The sequence below is a fragment of the Sitodiplosis mosellana genome, unplaced genomic scaffold, assembly GCF_009176505.1.
Source record: "Sitodiplosis mosellana isolate CC-2019 unplaced genomic scaffold, AAFC_SMos_1.0 Smas_scaffold_3, whole genome shotgun sequence".
Lineage (NCBI taxonomy): Eukaryota > Metazoa > Arthropoda > Insecta > Diptera > Cecidomyiidae > Sitodiplosis > Sitodiplosis mosellana.
This window is the reverse complement of record NW_022595246.1, coordinates 1,661,008-1,680,962: the sequence shown is the minus strand read 5'-3', so window position 1 is coordinate 1,680,962 and position 19,955 is coordinate 1,661,008. Positions and strand designations below refer to the sequence as shown.

Here is a 19,955-nt window from a genome sequence, read left to right as displayed (position 1 = left end):
AATGGGTTTTATAAACATGCCAGATTTTGAGTTAGAAAACTGATGATAGCATTTCTCTTAAGAAAATAAAGTTTTATCCCAAACTTTTTTTTTATCGCATTTACATTGCTTCGAAGTTTACAGCAAATTCCATTATCTTAACGAGGCAATTTTTACAACTTTTTCTCATCCCGACGAACATAAATAGATTGTGAGCAAATTAAAATCAACTAATCTATAAAACATAATGATTCATAAAAAGTACTTAATAAAAGATAAAGATTTGGCATCACTGTGTTCGTCTTAAATTGAACTACTTTCTTCGTTACATCCACTTGTACTAACAGACATATTAAAATTCTCCACATTATTCATAAGTTCTACATAATATATTCTACATAAAAAGACCCGAAAACACTTCTTCTTTTCAATACTTAGCGACCAATGACCTTATGAATATGGTGTTTCAAAAGCGAAAACGATGAAAATAAATGTATACGCCTATTGAAATGAATGTGACTACAACGGCAGCGATGGAGACGAACACGATTTCTGTTTAACCGAAACAAAGATAAAAAATATTTGGTTAGCATATTAACAAACAAAAACATAAAAAAGTCTAAAAAAAGAACACATTCAATACGAACGAACATATCACACGTATATTCTACGTAGTGCTTAAGTTCTTTTCAATACTTTGAAATGAATTTTTCGGTGAATTCTACGTAATTGATTGCGTCACAACACATACTCGTTGTAAGATTAGCAACGCGGCACTCAACCGGCTTTGAAAACGCTTCTATGTTGTGCGTGAGTGATGCTTCGAATTGAATGTTTATCAAATCGACCGTTCCCATGCGATAGCGTCTGTTTTCGCTGCTCAGTTCAACTGTTTGCCATTTATTACATTGGTATGACCATCCAGACGGAGCCCAAAAATCATCGCCAACATACAAATAATTTGACATCTGAGCAGAGCCACTGGGATGAATAGCTGCGTTTATGTTAAATTTAAGTGCATTCAGCGAGTACAAATGTGTTTCAGGGTAAAATTTAAACAATAAATCCATCGTGTTATTCAAATTCTTGTCAGTCCATTGAATTGTGATATTTTGATCGGATGTGCCATCGCCACAGCTACCCGAAACGATATACGAATCGTTCGTTGGAATATTGTAAACGGCGTGAGACGATTTACCATCTAAAAATTTGTTAAAAATTCCGAAATTTTAAACAAAAATGTGTGAATTTCTTCTTTTACCTTCAGTTGGATACGATAAATTCAATCGAGCGTCGAATTGCACCAAAATACACGTCTGTCGTGATATATGATCGGTAAATCGCCATGGTTTGACTTGTAACGCATCTGAAAACACTGTGATTATGGTAAAAATCAATGCGTAAAAAAGAACGCACTTCATTTTCGATTGATTTCACTTGATGAATAATAAAAAGAAAGTTGAACGCTTGGTTTTACGAGTGTTAAAATCCATTTTCTAAGAATAGCTGCGACCGACTGACTTGATGTCAAAACGAACTAAACTATCCGGTTCGCTTAGAAGTATCAGCTGTTGTGTGTTGAGCAACAAACTCGTTTGGTTTTTGATAAATGCATGACTGAATTGGAACAACAACAAAAGAAATGTAACGGCGGTGATTAACACTTTATAGAGTTCATGAAACGATAAGTTGACTGATAACGTAAGCAATGCACACACATTTCCGTGAAAAATCATATCACAATTTATGTCGATGTGTCATTTTTGGTTTTAAATATTAAAAACTTATTCGAAAATTTCACAGTCTTTGATCAATGTTCGGAATGAAACTGAGCTGAACAAAAATGATGTACAAAATCTTACTCACGATCGAAAATGGCGTTTCACAATTGAGTGTTAATTTGAACACCATGTCAATTCATTTGTCAGTATTGATACGTTTCATACACGAATATGACGCACATATTTGCGAGCACTGATTAGCGGCAATAATCTGTATATAAATCATATTATTTCTATAATCAGTATATTGGCCCATTGACAAATCTGTCGGCATTGCGCGAAACATTAAACAACTCGATCATTGTTTAGAATAATGAAAAAAACACCACATTTACTCTAGCACACAGATTGTTTTATTATATACAATTGTTCAAGTGCCAATTAAAATAACACAATTAAACGATACATGAGCATTCTTCGAGTGAATATAAAAAGAATTTTGAAAAACGACCGGAGATTCAAATCTATTTACGTGCTATATGTTCAAGTGGTTTTCACAGTTCGCTCAAAAGTACGACAACGTGAAGGAAGTCAAGTGGAGAAATATTGCGTTTTTATATTCGAATATAGCCAGATTGATATCGATTGCGCCAACAGTAAAACCAAATTAATGTGCCAATTAAGATGACAGCGATCAGTACTGAACTTATGCTAATCGCTATGATTTCTATAGAAAAATTGAAATAAAATAAAGACATTGAAAGATCAACATAGTGAAGTGAAATTATTGAAAATAAAAAAATTGTTCGATGAGACATACGTCCTGTCGATAGCCCGGTATCACATTTGATGGGTCGTGAAAATTGCATTTTATTTTGAACGTGGAAGGCCTCCAAATGGATATGCGACACTTCCATTATTGCGACGGGTTCTTCCATATTTTCCATATGGTACAATGGCAATTCTCGATCGTTCGGACAGAGATAGGACCAGTGCAACCAAGTTGTAAAATCGTTGGCCAAATGCAGTAGTTTCAATGTAGTATTATCATTGTGGGCGAAAAGTGAAGTGGAGATTTCAAACGCAATCTCATCCAATGAATAAGAGGATTCTTTAGCCAGTTTCAAGTTAAACTTCAATTTCATTGCGTTTCTATGATTTTTATCCGTCCATTCAATTAAAATATTCTGAGTTTTTACACCACAATTTCCAGATACCACACGTGATTGTTTGGCAGGCAAATCGTATGTGCCTTCAATAATACCTGGAATAATTGATGGAAACACCATTTAATTGTGTATGCATTAAATGAAAATCAAGCTGGAGTTTGCATTGAAAAGCAAAGGAAATGAATCACCATAGTTGTACTATTCTTGCAGTATAGGACCCATTATTATTCGCGTATTCCATTTTTGAGAGTATGTTTCGAATTACCATAGTTAATATTGAGTCTAACGATGAATGAAACCATGATACACGGTTTAGTGGAGCTATCATGTCCATATGTCCATATTTCAACTTCTGGTACATCTTGTGCATTAGCTGTAAGAAATTTTCTTTCCAGTAATATCGATGTATTCACTTTGAGGATGGAAATTCGAATGGAAAAAATTATTTTGAATCATTGGCTGAAACTAGTTACTTGCGCGATATTTTTAATAACTAAAATCTCGAAACAATAAATAATAATTACCAAAACCACTCAAAAGAATCAACATTAAATTCCATGAACTATTCATGATTTTCGAATATATTAAATTAAAATTAGAATGTGTCCGGATTTTTTTTTGCCTTCCTTCCTTTTAGAATGTTTTCGAATCAAAATGTGAAAGTTGATTGTACAAAATTATTTTATTTTGAAAATGTGTAGTGTGCATTATAACTTGAAGGGAATATCAAGAGTGGGGCTTATAATCCAAGGAGTGGTGGTCATAACGCCCCGGACGGACACAATACTCTAATGCAATAGAAACACAAAAGCATGCTGTTCATTCGAGGCATTATGTCCTCTACTCAATTCAAGCATGTACAATATATAATGTATGTAAACTATGGACCATATCACCAGATTTATATAGTAAACCAAAGACTCATAATACTTTATCTACGTCAAATTTCAGACACTGCGTAGAATTTTTTTCCATTTTTAAACATTCGACTATCCGAAATGTGTGTACATTTATACAGTGAAATGTTCACAACTGCCAATTTTGATGCTTGATTAAATCATAATAACACTGAAAGCCAAGTGTAATTTCTACTTGCAATCGTAAAAAAAACAAATGACTAACTGTGTTTATTTTGGTGTTTATTACTAAGCAGTTTATCAGAAACATAATTCAATGATTTCTCTGAAAAAGGAAAAAAAACCCTTTCGAAATTCCAAGAGAAACAGAAAGAGCATACTCGGAACAATTCAAATAAATTCAACATGTGACCATGAGTCATTTTGCAAAGCTTTAACCAATTTTGATGGTATTACATCAAAGACTTGAAGATTCATATCCTGACATTGCTACTGTCGCAAAATCCAAGCGTGCTCTTGCAATAGTAAAGGGAAATATCAATTGTGGACATGTAATTGCTGTGCATTTAATGAAAAATCCGTATTTGGTTGGTTTTATTGTTCAATCAGGCACATATTTCCATTGGAGATATTCAGAAAGTGTACAAAACTGTTATCAAAAGGCGGATATCAGAGCTCTATGATAATAAATCAATGTTGCAACGACAGCTAAAGCTGCTGCACTTCCAGTAACAAAAAACATAATGTCTGAGAATAAAAATTAAAATTAAAATTAAAATGGTTAATTAAAACTATCAAAAATACTTATACCATCAAAATGCTTACATGAGCTTGTTAGATCTTTGTCACAATATTTCTGAAATTTACATAAGCTAAATGCTTTGAAGTATATGTTTGATAGCTCAAGTGTTCCCACTGATTCATTTCCATATTCATTTGTTAACCGTAATGATACTGTTGTATTTTCCGGTTGATATTCTTTGTCCATGTCGGTCTTCAAAACGTCAAAAGACTCTTGATGATAAAACATAGTCAGATTTTTGTCTTGATTAATGCCCAAAATTTTTGCGGGAAAATCAAATGCAATTCTAGTCAATGAATACAAATGCGATTGGCGGTCAAACGGAAAAGATAGATTCATGTGGCCGACATAGTCTTCATTCGTCCAATCGATTAAAATTGTGCTTATGTCATTGCTACAAGTTCCATCCATAACCTTTGTATCATTCACAGGTAAATCGTATATCTTTTTTGGAATTCCGTCTGAAAATCAGATTGAATTATTTATTTGCACTAGAGAAAAAAACCATAGAAAATTACCATAATCATCAATATGCAATCGAGCATTGAAATAGAAATTGACACAGAAATCGGTTGAATTCCATGCCATGACATCCGCAGCTGTAATGGGATTTAACCATTCATTTTAAAGGGAAGAAAAACAAAACTAAACTTTATTCACTTAAAACACTAACAATTACAACAAATATTGGTCATTTTCTGATCGGGAAAACCGCTTACCGATAAAATATAAAATGAAGAAAAAGGATTTCTGCATCGTATTCATCATTTTCTCATGGAACAATACCTTTTCACTTCCAATAGGAATCTTGTGCAAATGAAATGACAGCTAATCAGATATATTTATTGAAATAAAAAATTGGAGAGTCTGTAAAGATTTAATCAAAGTTTACAATTCACTTTTTTCATAAAATTTACTCAGTTAATTTTATTTATTTCCTAAACTGAAGTTTACTTCGTTAAGCTTTAACAGTGTACTGGTTGTTTCAGACTAATTTTAACTGAAAACACTCGAGTATGATTTTTGATTTGCAATCGTATGTTTAAGAAAAATACTTTTTATTATTTCATAGGTATTTTTACTGCGAAATAAGGGAGCAATCATGCGTACGATAAAGTAGCTCATGGCTTACATATCTCTTCGCCTGAAAGCTTAAAAAAAATGAACAATCAAGTTTCGACGATAAGTATTGATATTCTTTTGTCCAATTGGACACATTTCAGGAGAAAAAACGTATTTTTTCGTTCAATTTTCATTCGTACTTTTCTCTAATCTTATCTGTTTCAAATTTCGATTGACTCATTTTCGAACAAAAGAACAATCGAATCGATTATTCTTATCGCATTCCCATTCATTTTCGATCACCTCAACCGCTAAAATCGAATAGATTTTGTTGGAGGAGTTCTGTTGGAATGTGTCTCTGAGCCGTCAGTAACGTTACGTCACACGTCCGAGTGTAAATTAAAACTTTTTCATATTGTTAAAATCAACGCTATGAAGTGGTGATATATTCAGCAATTCCAAAACGTTTGAAATGTCATTTCTTACAGATATTTCTGCATTTTTTATACTTCCAAACTAAACCGTATAGATGCCGTTAGAGCATGCATTGCTGAATAATTTCCATTTATAGCGCATATTGTTGGTTAAAATGAGTCATACTACCTGTACATTCTTTGCATAGACTCTTTGCAATACTCACATTCAAAGGTGATATATAGAGTTCAACATTCTACAACTTTCCAGATTCTCTAGAATTTCATTCAAAAATTGCACCGTGTTCCCATTCAAATGAACTAAACACAACAACTAAATTCCGTATTTGGTTTGTTTTATTTTTCAATCAGAAGTGAATTTGATTCAAACAACAATTAAAATAAAACACATTTTTATCCAATTTTAGCTTTTTGTACGTCTTTTCTTGAAGTCGAAACAGCATCTAATGATTCAAAATGAAAAACTTTTTTGGAATATTGTCCCATTTCAAGTCTATATTCAATGTGCGTAATTACTAGGTGCATATGACCACACAATGCGAATACCGGGGGCAGAAAATGTAAGTCTTCTCTTCTTCGTTATGTTACACAAAATATTATTTAAAGAAAATCCTGGCCAAAAAGCTAAAGTAGAACGAAAAAACAACAAAAATACTCGGGTGCGCTGTCATCTCTGTCATCTCTGTTTTAAGTGAAATGATTTTGTTATACATTTTCGATAAGCCACAAGCGATGGAAATATCAGCAGGATTTCTCCAATTCTTTCCTATCCATAAAGTCAGTTATGTTTGTTACGATAAATAAAGTCCAAATAGTGCGAATGCAAGTGGTATGCATAAAAAGATTATGCCTGAAAGCAATAATTTCAAATGATTAGTTCCAAGATTTTTCTTTGGAAAACTATTCGAGAGCGTACCCATCATTTTGGCGTTAAATATACGCATATATTTTTCAGATGCGCTGTGTGGTTTAAAACATAGGCTGAATAGTTCGAGTGTTCCCATGGACTGATTTCGATATTCATTTTTTAAAGGCAACGATTGATTTGCTTTGAAGCCATATGAATGGCCCATTATGGTCGTCAAATTATCACCATGATAAAACATCTCCATAGATTTGTTGTTTTTAATGTCCAAAATTGCGGAAAAATTCAAAGCGATTTCATTCAATGTATAATTTTTCTCGCGATGATTTAATGTAAAAGATAGCTTCATATAGCTGTCAGTATGATTTGTATCCATCCAATTGATTGAAATAGGGTCGGTGGCATTGCCACAGCTTCCGGATACAACGTTGGAATCATACAGCGGTAAATCATATGATGCACTGATGTTTTCCACTAAAAGAAATGTTTCTCGGATAAATTTTTCTTAATATTTATAAATATTTATAGTACGTAAAATAGATGGTCACCTTTGTCAGAAATACACAATCGAGCAGTGAAATTAATTGAAATGCAGTCCTCCCATTGCAGCGCCGTAGCCAGGCCAGCGCAATGGGTGCATTGCACCCTCCAAAAATTTCAAAGGTGCAACAAAATCGGGTGCAAAGTCGGGTGCAAAATCGGGTTTCAAAGGTGCAACAAAAGAAAAATTTCGATTTTGCACCCTCCAATTTTTTTTTCTGGCTACGGCGCTGTCCCATTGCATGGCATTTGTAGCTACTATTATACAAATTTTATTGAAAAATAACGATCAACGGGCTTCATTTACTGATTGTAGTATTTTCCGGTATTTTAAATGAGAAACTACTTACCAAAACAACTGAATATACAGAGAATGAATTGCTGTAATATGTTTTTCATTTTGAAAAGCAAAAAGCAAATACTTCACTTGTTGCCTTTTACCCGTCCACACTTGCAGCTGAATTCAATGTTATCAGATGAAAAAATTAATTTTTAAATGATTTTCATGCCAAGATTGTGAGTGCTACGAAATCCGCCATAATGACGTAGCAAGACTTGATATGGGCCAATTCGTAACCATTGAAATATTCAGAAACTAAAAATGTGCCACAAAATGTGTTAAATAATGAAATGAAGAAAAAATCTACTTTTTCTTTTTACTTCGATTGCAATTAAATCATTTTTTCATTTCTCACACATGAAATGTACAGACAAGTTCGTGTTAGTGAATCCTAAGATAACAAATGAGAAATAACAAATTCGTTTTTGTTTTTGTTACTATTTTGATAATATATTTTGTGCTACATCAAGGGATTGTAAATGTTCGGTGCGAATACTGAGCTTCCTTTTGGCATCAAATAGTCGTTATTGTATATAATACGTTGTTGATTGTAGTGGTATGGAATAAGTACATTATACATGCATGATATAGAGATATAAATCGTATTCACTTAATGGTTAAATGCAGTTAAAATGAATATGAAAAATTGGAATATTGATAAAAATTCAAATTGGTGTGTATCCTTTGCAGCAGCGTCTAAGACAACGACAAATGCATAATAAACCAATCAAAACAGGTGCAAGTACTACGGATCCAATGATGCTCGAAACAATGACTGGAAAAAAGTAATCAAACAAATTAGTTTGTGCTAGTACTAGAAGAAAAATCAAGGGTTTGAAGCATACTTATGGTTTTAGCATTGTAGTCGCAAAATAGTTGATCTTCACATAAGCTATGTGCTTCAAAGCATAGGCTAAATAGTTCGAGTGTGCCCATGCCCATAGAACGATTTCCATATTCATTTGTCAACGGTAGTGAATAGTTTGCTTTGGGGCAATATGAACGGCCCATTGGGCTTTTCAAAATGTCACCACGATAAAATAGGTTCAATGTTCTATTGTCATTATGGAACAACATTGCAGCCGAAAGGTAGAAAGCAATTTCGCTCAATTTATAAACTTTTTTTGAACGATCAAATGAAAACGACAATTTCATGCCACCGCTTTTGTTCTTATCCACCCAATTGACAACAATCGCGTCCATGTGGTAGCCACAGCTGCCGAATACCACCTTGGAATCATTCAGAGGTAAATCATATGCGTAATATTCTGTATTGACATTTTCCCCTGGGAATTTTCAAATCGAATCCATGAAGGCATCACTTCAGAGAACTTGGAATTTTGAAGAAAAAAAAAATACCTCTTTCAACAGGGATAACAAATCGAGCCGTAAAATTCACGTCAAGACAATCGAATTGGAAATGGGCGGCATTTGCAGCTGGGTGTACCGATGTATTTACTGGTGTATTCATTTTGGTTGAAAAATACATTTTAATTCAGAATCTATTCACTCACATTTATTGATTGTAAATTGTTGTCATTATTTCAAGATGATGAATATCTTACCAATTGATATTAAAATGAGCAAAACCAATTTCCGTGACATGTTTTTCATTTTTAAATGCGAAAATATTTTGATTTTTTCTGTAACTTTAACTCTTTGTTCATCTACACTTGAGCTAGCAAAAAAAGATGGAAGATCAATCAATGAATATTTCATAAGGATCTCATTCAAACGCGAACACCCAGTCTTTGCTCTATAAGCTAGACTTAGAAGAAAAACTGGCAATTTGCGCATAGATTCTGGTCTATGGATTGAAAATTGCAAATTTGTTAAATTAAACTAATATTCCAAATGTATCAAAAACGCACCGATTCGGTTGATATTTATCTTAATTTGACACTTAGAGCCAGACGGTTGACGCATCGGTGTGTAGTGATCGGTTCTTTGTTATTGGTGCGCATAAAAATAAGACGCGCTCATACACCACAATAGAAATGCCATATGAAACATAGCACATATGGTGGTTCGCGCAAGCGGAATACCATCGCAAGCAAAAAGGTGATGCAAAATGAAGCGTTTGTGTGGATCGCATGTATTTGAATAAGTGTCAAAACTGTTGACGACTATTGCGACTACTTTTGAGACGTTGGGTACTACAGATGAACGTATGTGGAACATTTGTATAATCTTTGTGGATTAGTTCGTTATTATTTTGAATTTGTTTCGCAGGTAATAATTGAATTTTCGATTCATATAGAATTACACTGCATAAAAAAAACATGGTTTGAATTGAAACTATTTGCCTAAAAACCTCTAGAACGAAGATTCTGAGTTCAGTTTGGTGTTGTATTACTCAGAGTATGCAGAATTCAGACGCTCAAATGCACATTCCCCAAACGAAGTTATCACTTATTTTTTTGTTCTAATTTGGATACGCAGACGCGATACGCGTACCAACGCATACAAATGTGCAATGATTGCGAAAAATTGCGGGAAATGTTTCATAGAATGAAAAATGCTAACCTATGTAAAACTGCTGATTCACTAGCCAGTTTATAAACTGCTGCAAAATTGATAAGACGGCAAAAAAACGCACACCAAATTTTTGTTTGTTTTAGTATTTTGAAATTATATTTCGGGAGCTCTCTTAACATTTAAAAGTTCAAGTATTTTTAACAGAGAAAGTCCAGCGAATTTGAAGTCGTATTGTAATGTAATACTTTATTTAATAAATATTATGTCTTAGCTAATTCAAAGTCAGAACTATCGATTTTTTTTGCTATTTTCTAGTCCAGTTTGAAGTTCGAGGAGAAATTGAATCGATCGGAAATTGTGTGTTTGTGTGTGGCTTGAATATTGTGCGTCGGAAATCATTCAAGCAACTAATTTGGAAAACAGAAATGAGGGAAAAAGATTCATTATATCAAAGTGCTATATGAATCACTAATTGATCATCAGCAAACATCTACAATTCGTTAAATATATACGTATATAAAAAAAAATCATTGTCGCAAGATTTCCGTACAAAGAACAGAACAAAAAATGTTCATATGAAAAACTACTCGTTTTTTTTGTTAAATTTCTACCTAAACAAATCGATATCTCGTGGAAATAGAGAAGAAAGGCCCATATTTGTGAAATATTTCAGTTTTTCAAATATTTTTTCAAGTTTCTTTTTCTTGGATGATTACGTCCCCATTTTTCTGTCTTCTATTAATCCGTATCATTATACAACCAATCACAATACAATTTTTTTTTCCTTGCTCTGTCTCTGAATGTGTTGAGTTTATTTAATCTCTTACACACAAAACAATCATCGCAATTTCTCCCTAAAAATTCGACTGTGTTGACAAACATTTTGATGCTACATGCTCTACGAGTTTGTAATGGTCGATTATACAATTTTTGTTTTTGCTCTATCTTCAGTGTGATTAAACTTTTTTTGTTGTTGCTGCTGTTTGACTACCCATTCAAAATCTATTTATTGCTCAGATTATATGCGATTTCGTACAGCTACGGATTGTGTGTGTGTTTATTTTTTGCTTCTCTTTATCTTTTATTTGAATAAATACACATTTTGCTCTTTGAAGGGTCATTTGCCTTAAATTGTCAATTAAGAATTAGATTCAAAGTGTGTCTGTGTGTGTGTTTTTTTCTTCTCTGTTTCAAAACTTGGATTTCACAACAAGTAAGCATCAACAAACAATTAAAAAAGTGTCATTTAAAAATTTGCGCATGGAAAACGGTCAGCATTCACTTTGGAGAAAACGGAAAATTCGATGAAAAAAAAAGAACGAATGTTTGCTAACTGAACTCGCCTTTGCTATTATTAATATATATACTTCAATCATGCATATTTAAATAGAAGTGATTTAAACAATTATGCCGAGTATTTCGGTTTATGGTGTTTCATTGTTTTTTTTTCTGCCATAACATACTGTTTTGGCCGCTTCATTGTCTCAATTGCGTATAATAAATAATAGAAAAATAAATGATTAAAAAAAAACATTGTCATTAATTCGCGAAACCGTTTGCTACGACAACAACGAAAACCCAAAATAAAAAGTAGTTGTGTCTCATTGAATGCCTAGTTTCCGTTTATTACACATTATTATTTCTTTAAAAAATAGTTGGATATGATCCTTTTGATTAAAAGTAAAATACCACATGGTAATTGTAACGAACAACAGCAAATGAAAATGTAGGCAAACTAATGATGCGTCATGTGTTGTTGTTGTTGTTGTTGTTTTTTTTTAGACTTTATTGTTGTGGCCATTTTCGATGTTTCCGTAGAGTTCTCGACCGTTATTGGTCGATCCATGAGTGTACAACGTCTGCAATGGAACATGAAGCAGTTCAACCAATTCAGTGAAGTTTTTCTCTGAAAAAAAAAATGAGTGTAAAAACGGATTCAGTAAAGATTTTGACAGTAACAAGGATTAATCTATGACGAATTGCATAAGTAATCGATGTAGGGAGCCTGCTTCACGGAATGAATTCCGTTTGCTTACCATTTTCCGGTGTAATGACGCCGTGCCGGATCAGAAAATCGATGACAACTGGGCAGCTAGTTGTTTTAAAATCGGGTGCAAACAGTTTTTCTAAGCAATCTTTGGCCGGCAGCAGTTGGAATGCTTGAACTTCGCCGTCAGCGTTCGTTGGTTCAAAATCGACCGGTAATTCTAAATCGAATACGAATTCGGTGTTTGGAAAGATGCCGCGATTACTTTCGAATAGGAACGATACACAACCGGCAGACACAATATTTTTGACTAAATCGCTTGGAATGGATGCCTCTTCGGCGGCCTCTTTAATTGCGGTCTCTTCAATACCGTATCCAACGGATAAACCGCCACCCACCATATTATCCCATTTACCCGGCCATGTTTGTTTGGTGTCAGATCGTTGTTGTAACCAAATACACAAACCTAACGTTGGGTGCCGTACATAGCCATTTATGTCGACACCATAATTGCGAATACCAAACAAGCATGTGGCCGATCGATCCATTTTCAATAATGCCTTGTGACCAGCTTTCACATCGTAAAACTATAGCGGTGCAAAAAAAAACAGAAGAAGCCCATTAGTTTCGATTTCAATGAGTAAATAAAAATTAATTCCATGAAAGAAAAAGAAGAAGAAGAAAAACGGTTTACCTCATCTCGCCATCCTTTGAGTGCGACAAATACGTCCTCCTGTCGAAATTGCCGCAACACCCGATCGACTGACTCAGTTCGTGATTCGTAGTCACGAAACGCTGGATTCAATTCAACCACTTTGGACTTTGCATTGTCTTTAATCACAAACACTTCAGGATATTTGAATAATTCTTTCAATACATCCGGTCGTATAACACCAACTTGTAAACCATCCACAACAAATGGTCGACACTCGCCATTATACAGACCTACAGAAGAAAAAACAAAACAAATCAAACTGAGGTAAACGTATACGTAAATCAACACCATTAATTTATTATGATGAAATATGAGTTATTTATTGAATTATCAAGTGGACATGGGAGTGAAGAGGATTTGTTTGCATAAATAAAACGTTTCACAATGTCAGCGCACGATCGATTATTTGCGATAGCCAGCAAACCCACTTGGCATTTTTGTATGTTTTCCATTTGAATTTTGTCTTGTTCTTTTTTTAATATGCTCTATCTTCATCTATTGCTGTTTTGCGCTGGTTCAGAAACAGAAGAATAAGAAGAGAAACAACAGCACAAAATGCGTCACACACGCGACAACAAAAAAAATGAAAGAAAGAAAGAACATTGAATCATACATTAACCCAGAATGGAGAGAAGCGAAAATTACTAGGCCATGCCGCAGTTGGGCTTGTTTTCACCAAATATGTCCTAAGCCAAATAGAAATTTTGTTGTGACACAAAACGTCATTTTTCACTCTGCCGAGTGGACCGTATATGTGTGCAACAACTACACACAGCCGAGCAGAGAACACAGAAAAGAAGAAAAAGAGCAAAGGAAAAGAACCACTTTCACAACCATCATCACACAGTATACAATGAAAAATATGCGCTGTAAATGTCATTTGTCGTGCATATTTGTTGTTGTGCGAAATGTTTACGTTATCAAAACGTATATAGCAAATATTATCAAACAACCGAAACAAAATCTCTAGAAAAAAAAGTATGTATCATTCAGTCGAAAAAACAAACTGATGACTTGAATTGATTTAATTGGATTGAATGTTGTATATGAAACGAAACCACTTGAAAAATATTCGTTAAGAAATTGGGTGGAAGCGAAGAAAAGAAGAAGAAGAAGAAGAAGAAAAAAAATTGGCAAACATGATGATTTCAATCAGTCGATTGAAGTTGTCACACATTCGGTAGTCTTTACAAATGGCAAACTGTTTCGGATCAATGAATGAATGAAATATGTCTCGAATTTGGTGTGACAAATCCCAATGCAAAAAAAAAATATTTTCAAACATTTTTCTCTCTCTCTCTCTTATTAATGAAATCGATCTGAACAGCTGCAGTCAAGCAGCAATTGAAAATGCTGAACGAATGAATTGGGCACAGAAGACGTCTTTTCCGTGAACACACGACACAAATAATTTCATACCACTTTATGACACATTCATTTAAACTACAGTGTTTTCATTTTCACTACGCTCGTCTACACGCATCCGCCATTTCTTTTTTTCAATTTCACAAATTCATTTCACACCAATTTTACCTGATAAATAGAAACAATTGAATTTCCGTGCTAAATTTAATAGTCTTGACATTTTATTATTTTTATCACTATCTGCCGCCATATTGATTATGTTACGATTTTGACCGTACTATCGCTACTGCTGAGTTTTTGACTGTCGTTTTGTAGTTGAAGTAGAACCATTGCCGTTCGTGTCGCAATTCCCACATATATATATATTATATCTATATATTTATGCTCTACAACACACTCTGTGTCGCTCTATACGACGATATGACTATTTTGCGTCGCTCATATGGACGTATACGATGCGATGAAGAGAAACAACAGCAGCAGCAACAATACACGTACCGTGTGCTTCTCACTCTAGCTCTTGTTCTCGTACTGTTGCCCAGTCTATACGTTGACGGTGTTGGGTCGGAAATGGTGGCGTGTGCGCATATTACATATTGAATGTTCGTGCGGTTTGTTTATTATGTCTGTTGTACCGAGTTTTTCGAAGCACCAATGAAAATGAACACACAACAAAAGAACGGAGCACAAGAAATTTGTATTGGCATAAAATACAAAATGCGCCAATACATTGGAACCATTTGTATTTTACGGTGCAGAAATATTGGAGAAAAATACCATTTGTATGTAGTATGTGTATAGATGTGGATGTGTGCGTGTTTATGCGAGATATTGCACCATATGTGATACATATCCAGTGGCGACAGCCATACAGACAAAGTGGCATCGTTTATAAACATTAACCTATTGAATAACTGGCGTATTTTTTCTTTGGTTCGTTCGTTGCTTTCTTTCATTCGTTTCCATCGCTGTAATGAATAGCGTTCACAAGGCTTGCTACTGACCGCGATTAACGATAAATACCAAGAAACAGAAAGAAAAACCCTTCAATTCGAATACCTTTCATGCATGCATACACACAACGCGTATACTGTTCGCCTAGGACTCTTCGCTTTAGTAATGAAGTAATGCAGGTTGAACAATTACACTTAATTCATGACAGAAGCGATAAAAATAATTCATTTATTTCTCTTGCAAACCCATTCAAATTTCAAGAGGATTCATATGAATCACCTCTGATTTTTGCCACACACAAAAAAGGAGATGATGAATCAATGCAATTAAAAGGGCACCATTTTCAAGATGTGTTTATAAGTTTATTTAGTATAATCATAATCAATAAGAATAATACATATTTTTTGTTGTTGTCTCTTATTCCATTTCCATTCCAATACTAGAATTATGAATTGATTATTATTCGACATCGTTTTGATGTTGCATGGTTGGGTCGTGTATTTTTTGTTTTCTTCTTCGTCTCCATACTTCACTTTTTATCATATTTGTTTTGGTTTTTGATAAATATGCGCTCACAAAAACACACAAAAATATGTCTAAATGATGTAAACTAATGCATTTTTTTTGTCTGGTTTGGAAATGTTTTGAAAAAAGAGAAAACCGTTTAAATTTTTTTAGGTTTTTTGTTGCTTTTTTTTGCTTCATTTTTTTTTTCGTTTGTATAATATATGTAACCGTTAACCGTTAAATATGTAAAATGTAAAATATATGATGGTGTATGTATATAATAATTTTTCATTCATTCTTCATTTTTTGTTGTTGTTGTTGTTGTTGTTGTAAATTTTAAGTATCATTGAAATTTTCTGATGTGTTTCTCCCTCAGATTAAGATTATTTAATTTGTGTTTAGATCAAAGTGCCACTGTTTTGTCGTTTCTGTTTTTTTCTGTTTTCATTTTCTCTTTATTTGCCCGTTTCAAATATATTTTGTCTCCACCGGGATTTTTGTCCCAATGAATACAATATTCAGCATTGACATGATCCAATTCGAGTTAATTCAGTGTTTTCATGTGAACAACTCCGAGTATAAATTAGATAGAGGAATTTCGCATTTTGTATTTTCTTCTGTTTGTTGTTTAAAATCAATAAACATTGTAAATGTGGCAATTTGAGTTGAGTGATTTTATAGTAAGTAACACTTGAATGGTCTCTAATATGACACATTCTTTGATGTTGTTTGTCTCATTCAAAGTAATAGAGTACATGACGATATAAAAAAGATTTTTTTTTTCATGTGTGAACAAATGAGGCTCTGAGTTTTACATTCTAAAAAATTCCTCTACTTCAAATGTAGCGTTCAATTGGGATTGGTCACCTATCACAAAATACTACAATGGTGTTGTTACATGTTTTCGATAAGGAAAAAAAAGGAAAAAACAGGCAAAATTCAAAAAATGTGAATTTGTGACCTCGTGTGTTATTATTTCTCTTCTCATATTATTTTTTTTGTTGTTGGATTTTTCATTGCGCATTAACTGCTGCTGCTGCTGAAAAGAGTTTGATAGTTTTGAATGTCTTCGAAAGCTAGAGAAAAAACATTCGTTACATCAATCTTAATCTGTTTCATTTTTTTCTGCTTTAAATTATTGTTTCTCTGCCATTTTTGTGTTGTTGTTGCTGTTTAATCCATAAATTTAATGTATTCAGAGGTTGTTTTTTTTATTACAAATGGAGGCACACACATTAAATTTATTCACTAGTTATTCTTCTCATTTGGTTTTTTTTTTTCATTTTCATTAAATATACATAACAACAAGACCCGGAACAAGTGGATGAAACAATTGCCCGAAAAGAGCCCAATTGGCAACAGATACGTACGGTAAAAAGGGTGTGTTTGTGTGTGCGATGCGCCAAATCGATGGTGTGACAATTTCTAACGCTTTTCTAGGCCACCATCACACATTTAGCAAAATAGCGTGCGAAAAAGAAACAACGAACACCATATCGAAGAGCACTAGAAATTGTCACATCAGCTGACCGCTGTACACACACACACGCACCCGTATCGATTATGCCGTTGGTCTGGGTGCTTAAAATGTAAATAAAAATAAATTGAATGTTATTGTTCTGTTGCTAATTTTGAGTGCATTTTTTTGCTGCACGTATAGTTTTTTTTAGTCATTTCTTTGTTTAAAATATCTAACACGTGTGACAATCAATTTATTAGAAAAAAAAAGAAAACTCAAAATTTGATTCGAAACCACAAAAGCATCCATTTTTTTTTTTGCTTTTGATTTCTAAAAAGTTCAACAACCAATTTGTCCGTCTTTTTTTTTTCTTTTTATTTGGTTTTTAAAGCAGTTTTGATTTGAAATTTTCCATTTGTCTTCGTTCAAGCCAATTTTTGGCTTAAAACAAAGGGATAAAATTGCCGCACTTCAACAAATGCATGGAATAAGTTCAAAAGTCTAGTATTAAAGTACTTATATCAAAATGGTGATTTTTGTTGTTTTTTTGTTGTTGTTGTTATAATAATTCTTTTGTTCATTTGAGTTTGTCACTTCGCCTTAGTCTACATTTTTGAAAATGAAGTCGAAAGAGTTGTATTCATTTGCAAGAGTTTGTAGCATTTTGATTCATTCATTTGCAAGAGTTGTCCCAAGATAACTTAAAAACATAAGCAAAGTGTCATGATTCATATGATGGCATTTTGCTTGATTTTTTTTTCTCGTGTTTTCTTCTTTTTTTGCTTTGGAATTTATTAATATGTAAGAATAATTTTTTTTTCTCTCTTTTTTCAGTGTTTTTTTTTTGTTAAATTCGTTACGACACAAGGAAGTCCTAAGACACAAAGTATAATAAATAATCGTTTCATTCAGTAAAATTGTTTTTAGTGTTTTTGTTGTTGTTGTTTGTTCGATAGACTTAATAAGTGTTAAAAAAATACATTCCATTTGATGTGAAAGTTATTAGATTAGAGGTTGTGTTAGGTGTTGGGACTGATTTCAGAAAAGGAACAAAAAACAAAATCGCTTATTTGCTTTTCATTCGGCGCATTGACGCGTGCCCGTGGAGTCAAGATTCGGGTGTTTTACATGCTTTTTTTCGATCTGATATGTGCAAAGCACCCAACCTACAAGGCTTTTTTTTAACGGAAAAATTGCTATTTCATTACATTGCATTGGATTTGAGACGCATGCTTGTATCTGTGGCGTTTCGATTTTCAACAAACATTCGTTTCAACTGTTTGTGTTTGTGTGTATGGATTTTTGTTTTGTCTGGTATGTAACAACATTGAAAACTTGTGGCACAATATATAATATCCTAACATCTAAACATAAAGCCGTTCATTCTAATGATTATCCACGTTTCGATTTCTTTCCATTCGTTTAGTTTGGAGTCATGTTCGTTTCACTTGCGTTGTATGGCAATAAATGCGAGTGTTGACCACGCCGAATTTTGTTTTTGTTTTTTTTTCGTGTGTTTATATAAAATCAAAACACGGCATAAGAAATTTACTTAATCGAATTTGGCATTCTTAATTTTGAGTGTGTTTCACTTGTTTGTTTGTTTTTTTTGTTCTTTCGATAAACATTTCCCTTCTCCTTCAATTCATTAAATGAAATAATTTAGACACGGAATTTTCAGATCAACGATGCTTATCAATTAATAACATACCATCAATTAGTAACATAAGATTGAGAGCGTTAAAAAAATAGAGACAGATTTGGAAGAGTAAAATGAGAGTGACAATTGGAAAAATGGACAAATGATCAAAAATTGAGAGGAAAAAACATTGCATTTTCGATCTTAGAATATCAACTGGGAGTGTGTGTGTGCTTTTATTTCGTGTGTAATCACAACCATTCTACATCTCATTCCATAACATTTTTCAGTTTTTTTTGTCACTAATTTTGAATTGCTTTTTGGTTTTTTGAATAATGCGAATTAGTTTAAAGCTCGTGAGTTGTTTTATTTTATGTTTCATTCAATTCAAGTGATACAAATCGACCAAATTGTTTTCATTAAAAAAATAGGACAAATTTACTCAGAAATCCAATAGTTGTTACATTTGAATACATGAAACCTGATTTAAAGTGTGAGTTGTTTTACAGTTTAAACGCCAAACATTTCTACAAAATGACAAATTGCATTTTTTGTTCTGTGTTGATTTTCAAGTTCTACGTGTATTCCTTCCATATTTTTTTCTTCTATTTGTTCGAAGCCATATTTAAAAAGAGTATTGAGTGAATCGATTTGTGTTGCTCTTGATACTATATAATGATATTTTTTTTTAAAGTCGTTGATATTTTGAGGTGAATGTGTGTGAATGTGTAATAAATGGAGAAAAAATTGTCTACTAGAGAAACATTGTTCAGGTATTCCGCCAACCAAATGTTGGCAAAGCCGAATGGAGAGAAAAACAAATTGTTTTAAATCACGCAATTGATATTTATAATCAGGAAGACACATGAGAAATGTTCGTTTGTGCTTGTTGAAAGTGGTAGAGTGTTTTTTATTTCTTCCAATGTTGCAGCGTCTCTTACTCAGACCGAATACATTATGAAATGTGTTGGCACCAAAATTGGGTTTCTCCCACTGAGTGAGTTCAGGTGTGTAATTAACACATGCAAGCACGCCGTATTTTTGTTTAGTTTTTGATAAATGTGGTAAAAAGGTGCGCAACA

The 19,955-nt window shown here is 33.3% G+C and overlaps 3 protein-coding genes and 1 long non-coding RNA gene across 10 annotated transcripts; 1 reads left to right on the top strand and 3 right to left on the bottom strand.

Annotated features, from left to right (window-relative positions):
- Positions 1–1,401: 1,401 nt before the first annotated feature.
- LOC129565895 (lysosome-associated membrane glycoprotein 5-like) lies at positions 1,402–5,690 on the bottom strand. 6 transcript variants are annotated; one of them, XM_055441214.1, is made up of 8 exons: positions 5,483–5,682; positions 5,248–5,395; positions 5,047–5,127; positions 4,552–4,989; positions 3,394–4,473; positions 3,135–3,281; positions 2,521–2,964; positions 1,402–2,427 (listed from the first exon to the last, which is right to left on the bottom strand). In XM_055441214.1, exons 5-8 carry the CDS (start codon positions 3,437–3,439, stop codon positions 2,315–2,317), a joined length of 750 nt encoding a protein of 249 aa, XP_055297189.1. In that variant the 5' UTR covers positions 3,440–4,473; positions 4,552–4,989; positions 5,047–5,127; positions 5,248–5,395; positions 5,483–5,682; the 3' UTR covers positions 1,402–2,314. The 6 variants fall into 6 exon arrangements, 1 of the variants encoding a protein (XP_055297189.1); XR_008687674.1 differs by having other exon boundaries at positions 3,058–4,473; positions 5,483–5,690; XR_008687670.1 differs by having other exon boundaries at positions 2,521–4,473; positions 5,248–5,335; positions 5,421–5,655.
- Positions 5,691–5,863: 173 nt separating this feature from the next.
- On the top strand, positions 5,864–9,083 carry LOC129565843 (uncharacterized). Its single transcript, XR_008687662.1, has 2 exons — positions 5,864–6,353; positions 6,432–9,083. It is a non-coding gene; the product is annotated as an uncharacterized LOC129565843 (long non-coding RNA).
- On the bottom strand, positions 8,349–9,703 carry LOC129565840 (uncharacterized). Of its 2 annotated transcripts, XM_055441121.1 has the most exons (5): positions 9,641–9,703; positions 9,335–9,447; positions 9,129–9,227; positions 8,615–9,055; positions 8,349–8,544 (listed from the first exon to the last, which is right to left on the bottom strand). In XM_055441121.1, exons 2-5 carry the CDS (start codon positions 9,381–9,383, stop codon positions 8,435–8,437), a joined length of 699 nt encoding a protein of 232 aa, XP_055297096.1. In that variant the 5' UTR covers positions 9,384–9,447; positions 9,641–9,703; the 3' UTR covers positions 8,349–8,434. The 2 variants fall into 2 exon arrangements, with proteins under 2 accessions (XP_055297096.1, XP_055297095.1); XM_055441120.1 differs by lacking the exon at positions 9,641–9,703 and having other exon boundaries at positions 9,335–9,618.
- Positions 9,704–10,374: 671 nt separating this feature from the next.
- LOC129565839 (uncharacterized) lies at positions 10,375–14,982 on the bottom strand. Its single transcript, XM_055441118.1, has 4 exons — positions 14,483–14,982; positions 12,929–13,179; positions 12,284–12,821; positions 10,375–12,153 (listed from the first exon to the last, which is right to left on the bottom strand). Exons 1-4 carry the CDS (start codon positions 14,562–14,564, stop codon positions 12,026–12,028), a joined length of 999 nt encoding a protein of 332 aa, XP_055297093.1. The 5' UTR covers positions 14,565–14,982; the 3' UTR covers positions 10,375–12,025.
- Between the last annotated feature and the right edge of the window lie 4,973 nt (positions 14,983–19,955).

What these genes read in the sequence shown, in the direction of transcription:
- LOC129565840 (XM_055441120.1), bottom strand. Translation starts at nt 9,566, where the DNA reads ATGCGCAAATTGCCAGTTTTTCTTCTAAGTCTAGCTTATAGAGCAAAG. An exon ending in GCTCATTTTAATATCAATTG is followed by an intron (nt 9,228 to 9,334) that starts GTAAGATATTCA and finishes TGAATACACCAG; the next exon opens with TAAATACATCGGTACACCCA. An exon ending in CTACAATGCTAAAACCATAA is followed by an intron (nt 8,545 to 8,614) that starts GTATGCTTCAAA and finishes ACTTTTTTCCAG; the next exon opens with TCATTGTTTCGAGCATCATT.
- LOC129565839 (XM_055441118.1), bottom strand. Translation starts at nt 14,564, where the DNA reads ATGGCGGCAGATAGTGATAAAAATAATAAAATGTCAAGACTATTAAAT. An exon ending in CAATTGTTTCTATTTATCAG is followed by an intron (nt 13,180 to 14,482) that starts GTAAAATTGGTG and finishes TTTCTTCTGTAG; the next exon opens with GTCTGTATAATGGCGAGTGT. An exon ending in TCAAAGGATGGCGAGATGAG is followed by an intron (nt 12,822 to 12,928) that starts GTAAACCGTTTT and finishes GCACCGCTATAG; the next exon opens with TTTTACGATGTGAAAGCTGG.
- LOC129565895 (XM_055441214.1), bottom strand. Translation starts at nt 3,439, where the DNA reads ATGAATAGTTCATGGAATTTAATGTTGATTCTTTTGAGTGGTTTTG. An exon ending in GATTCTTTTGAGTGGTTTTG is followed by an intron (nt 3,282 to 3,393) that starts GTAATTATTATT and finishes CCATCCTCAAAG; the next exon opens with TGAATACATCGATATTACTG. An exon ending in TACCGGGCTATCGACAGGAC is followed by an intron (nt 2,428 to 2,520) that starts GTATGTCTCATC and finishes ATTTTTCTATAG; the next exon opens with AAATCATAGCGATTAGCATA.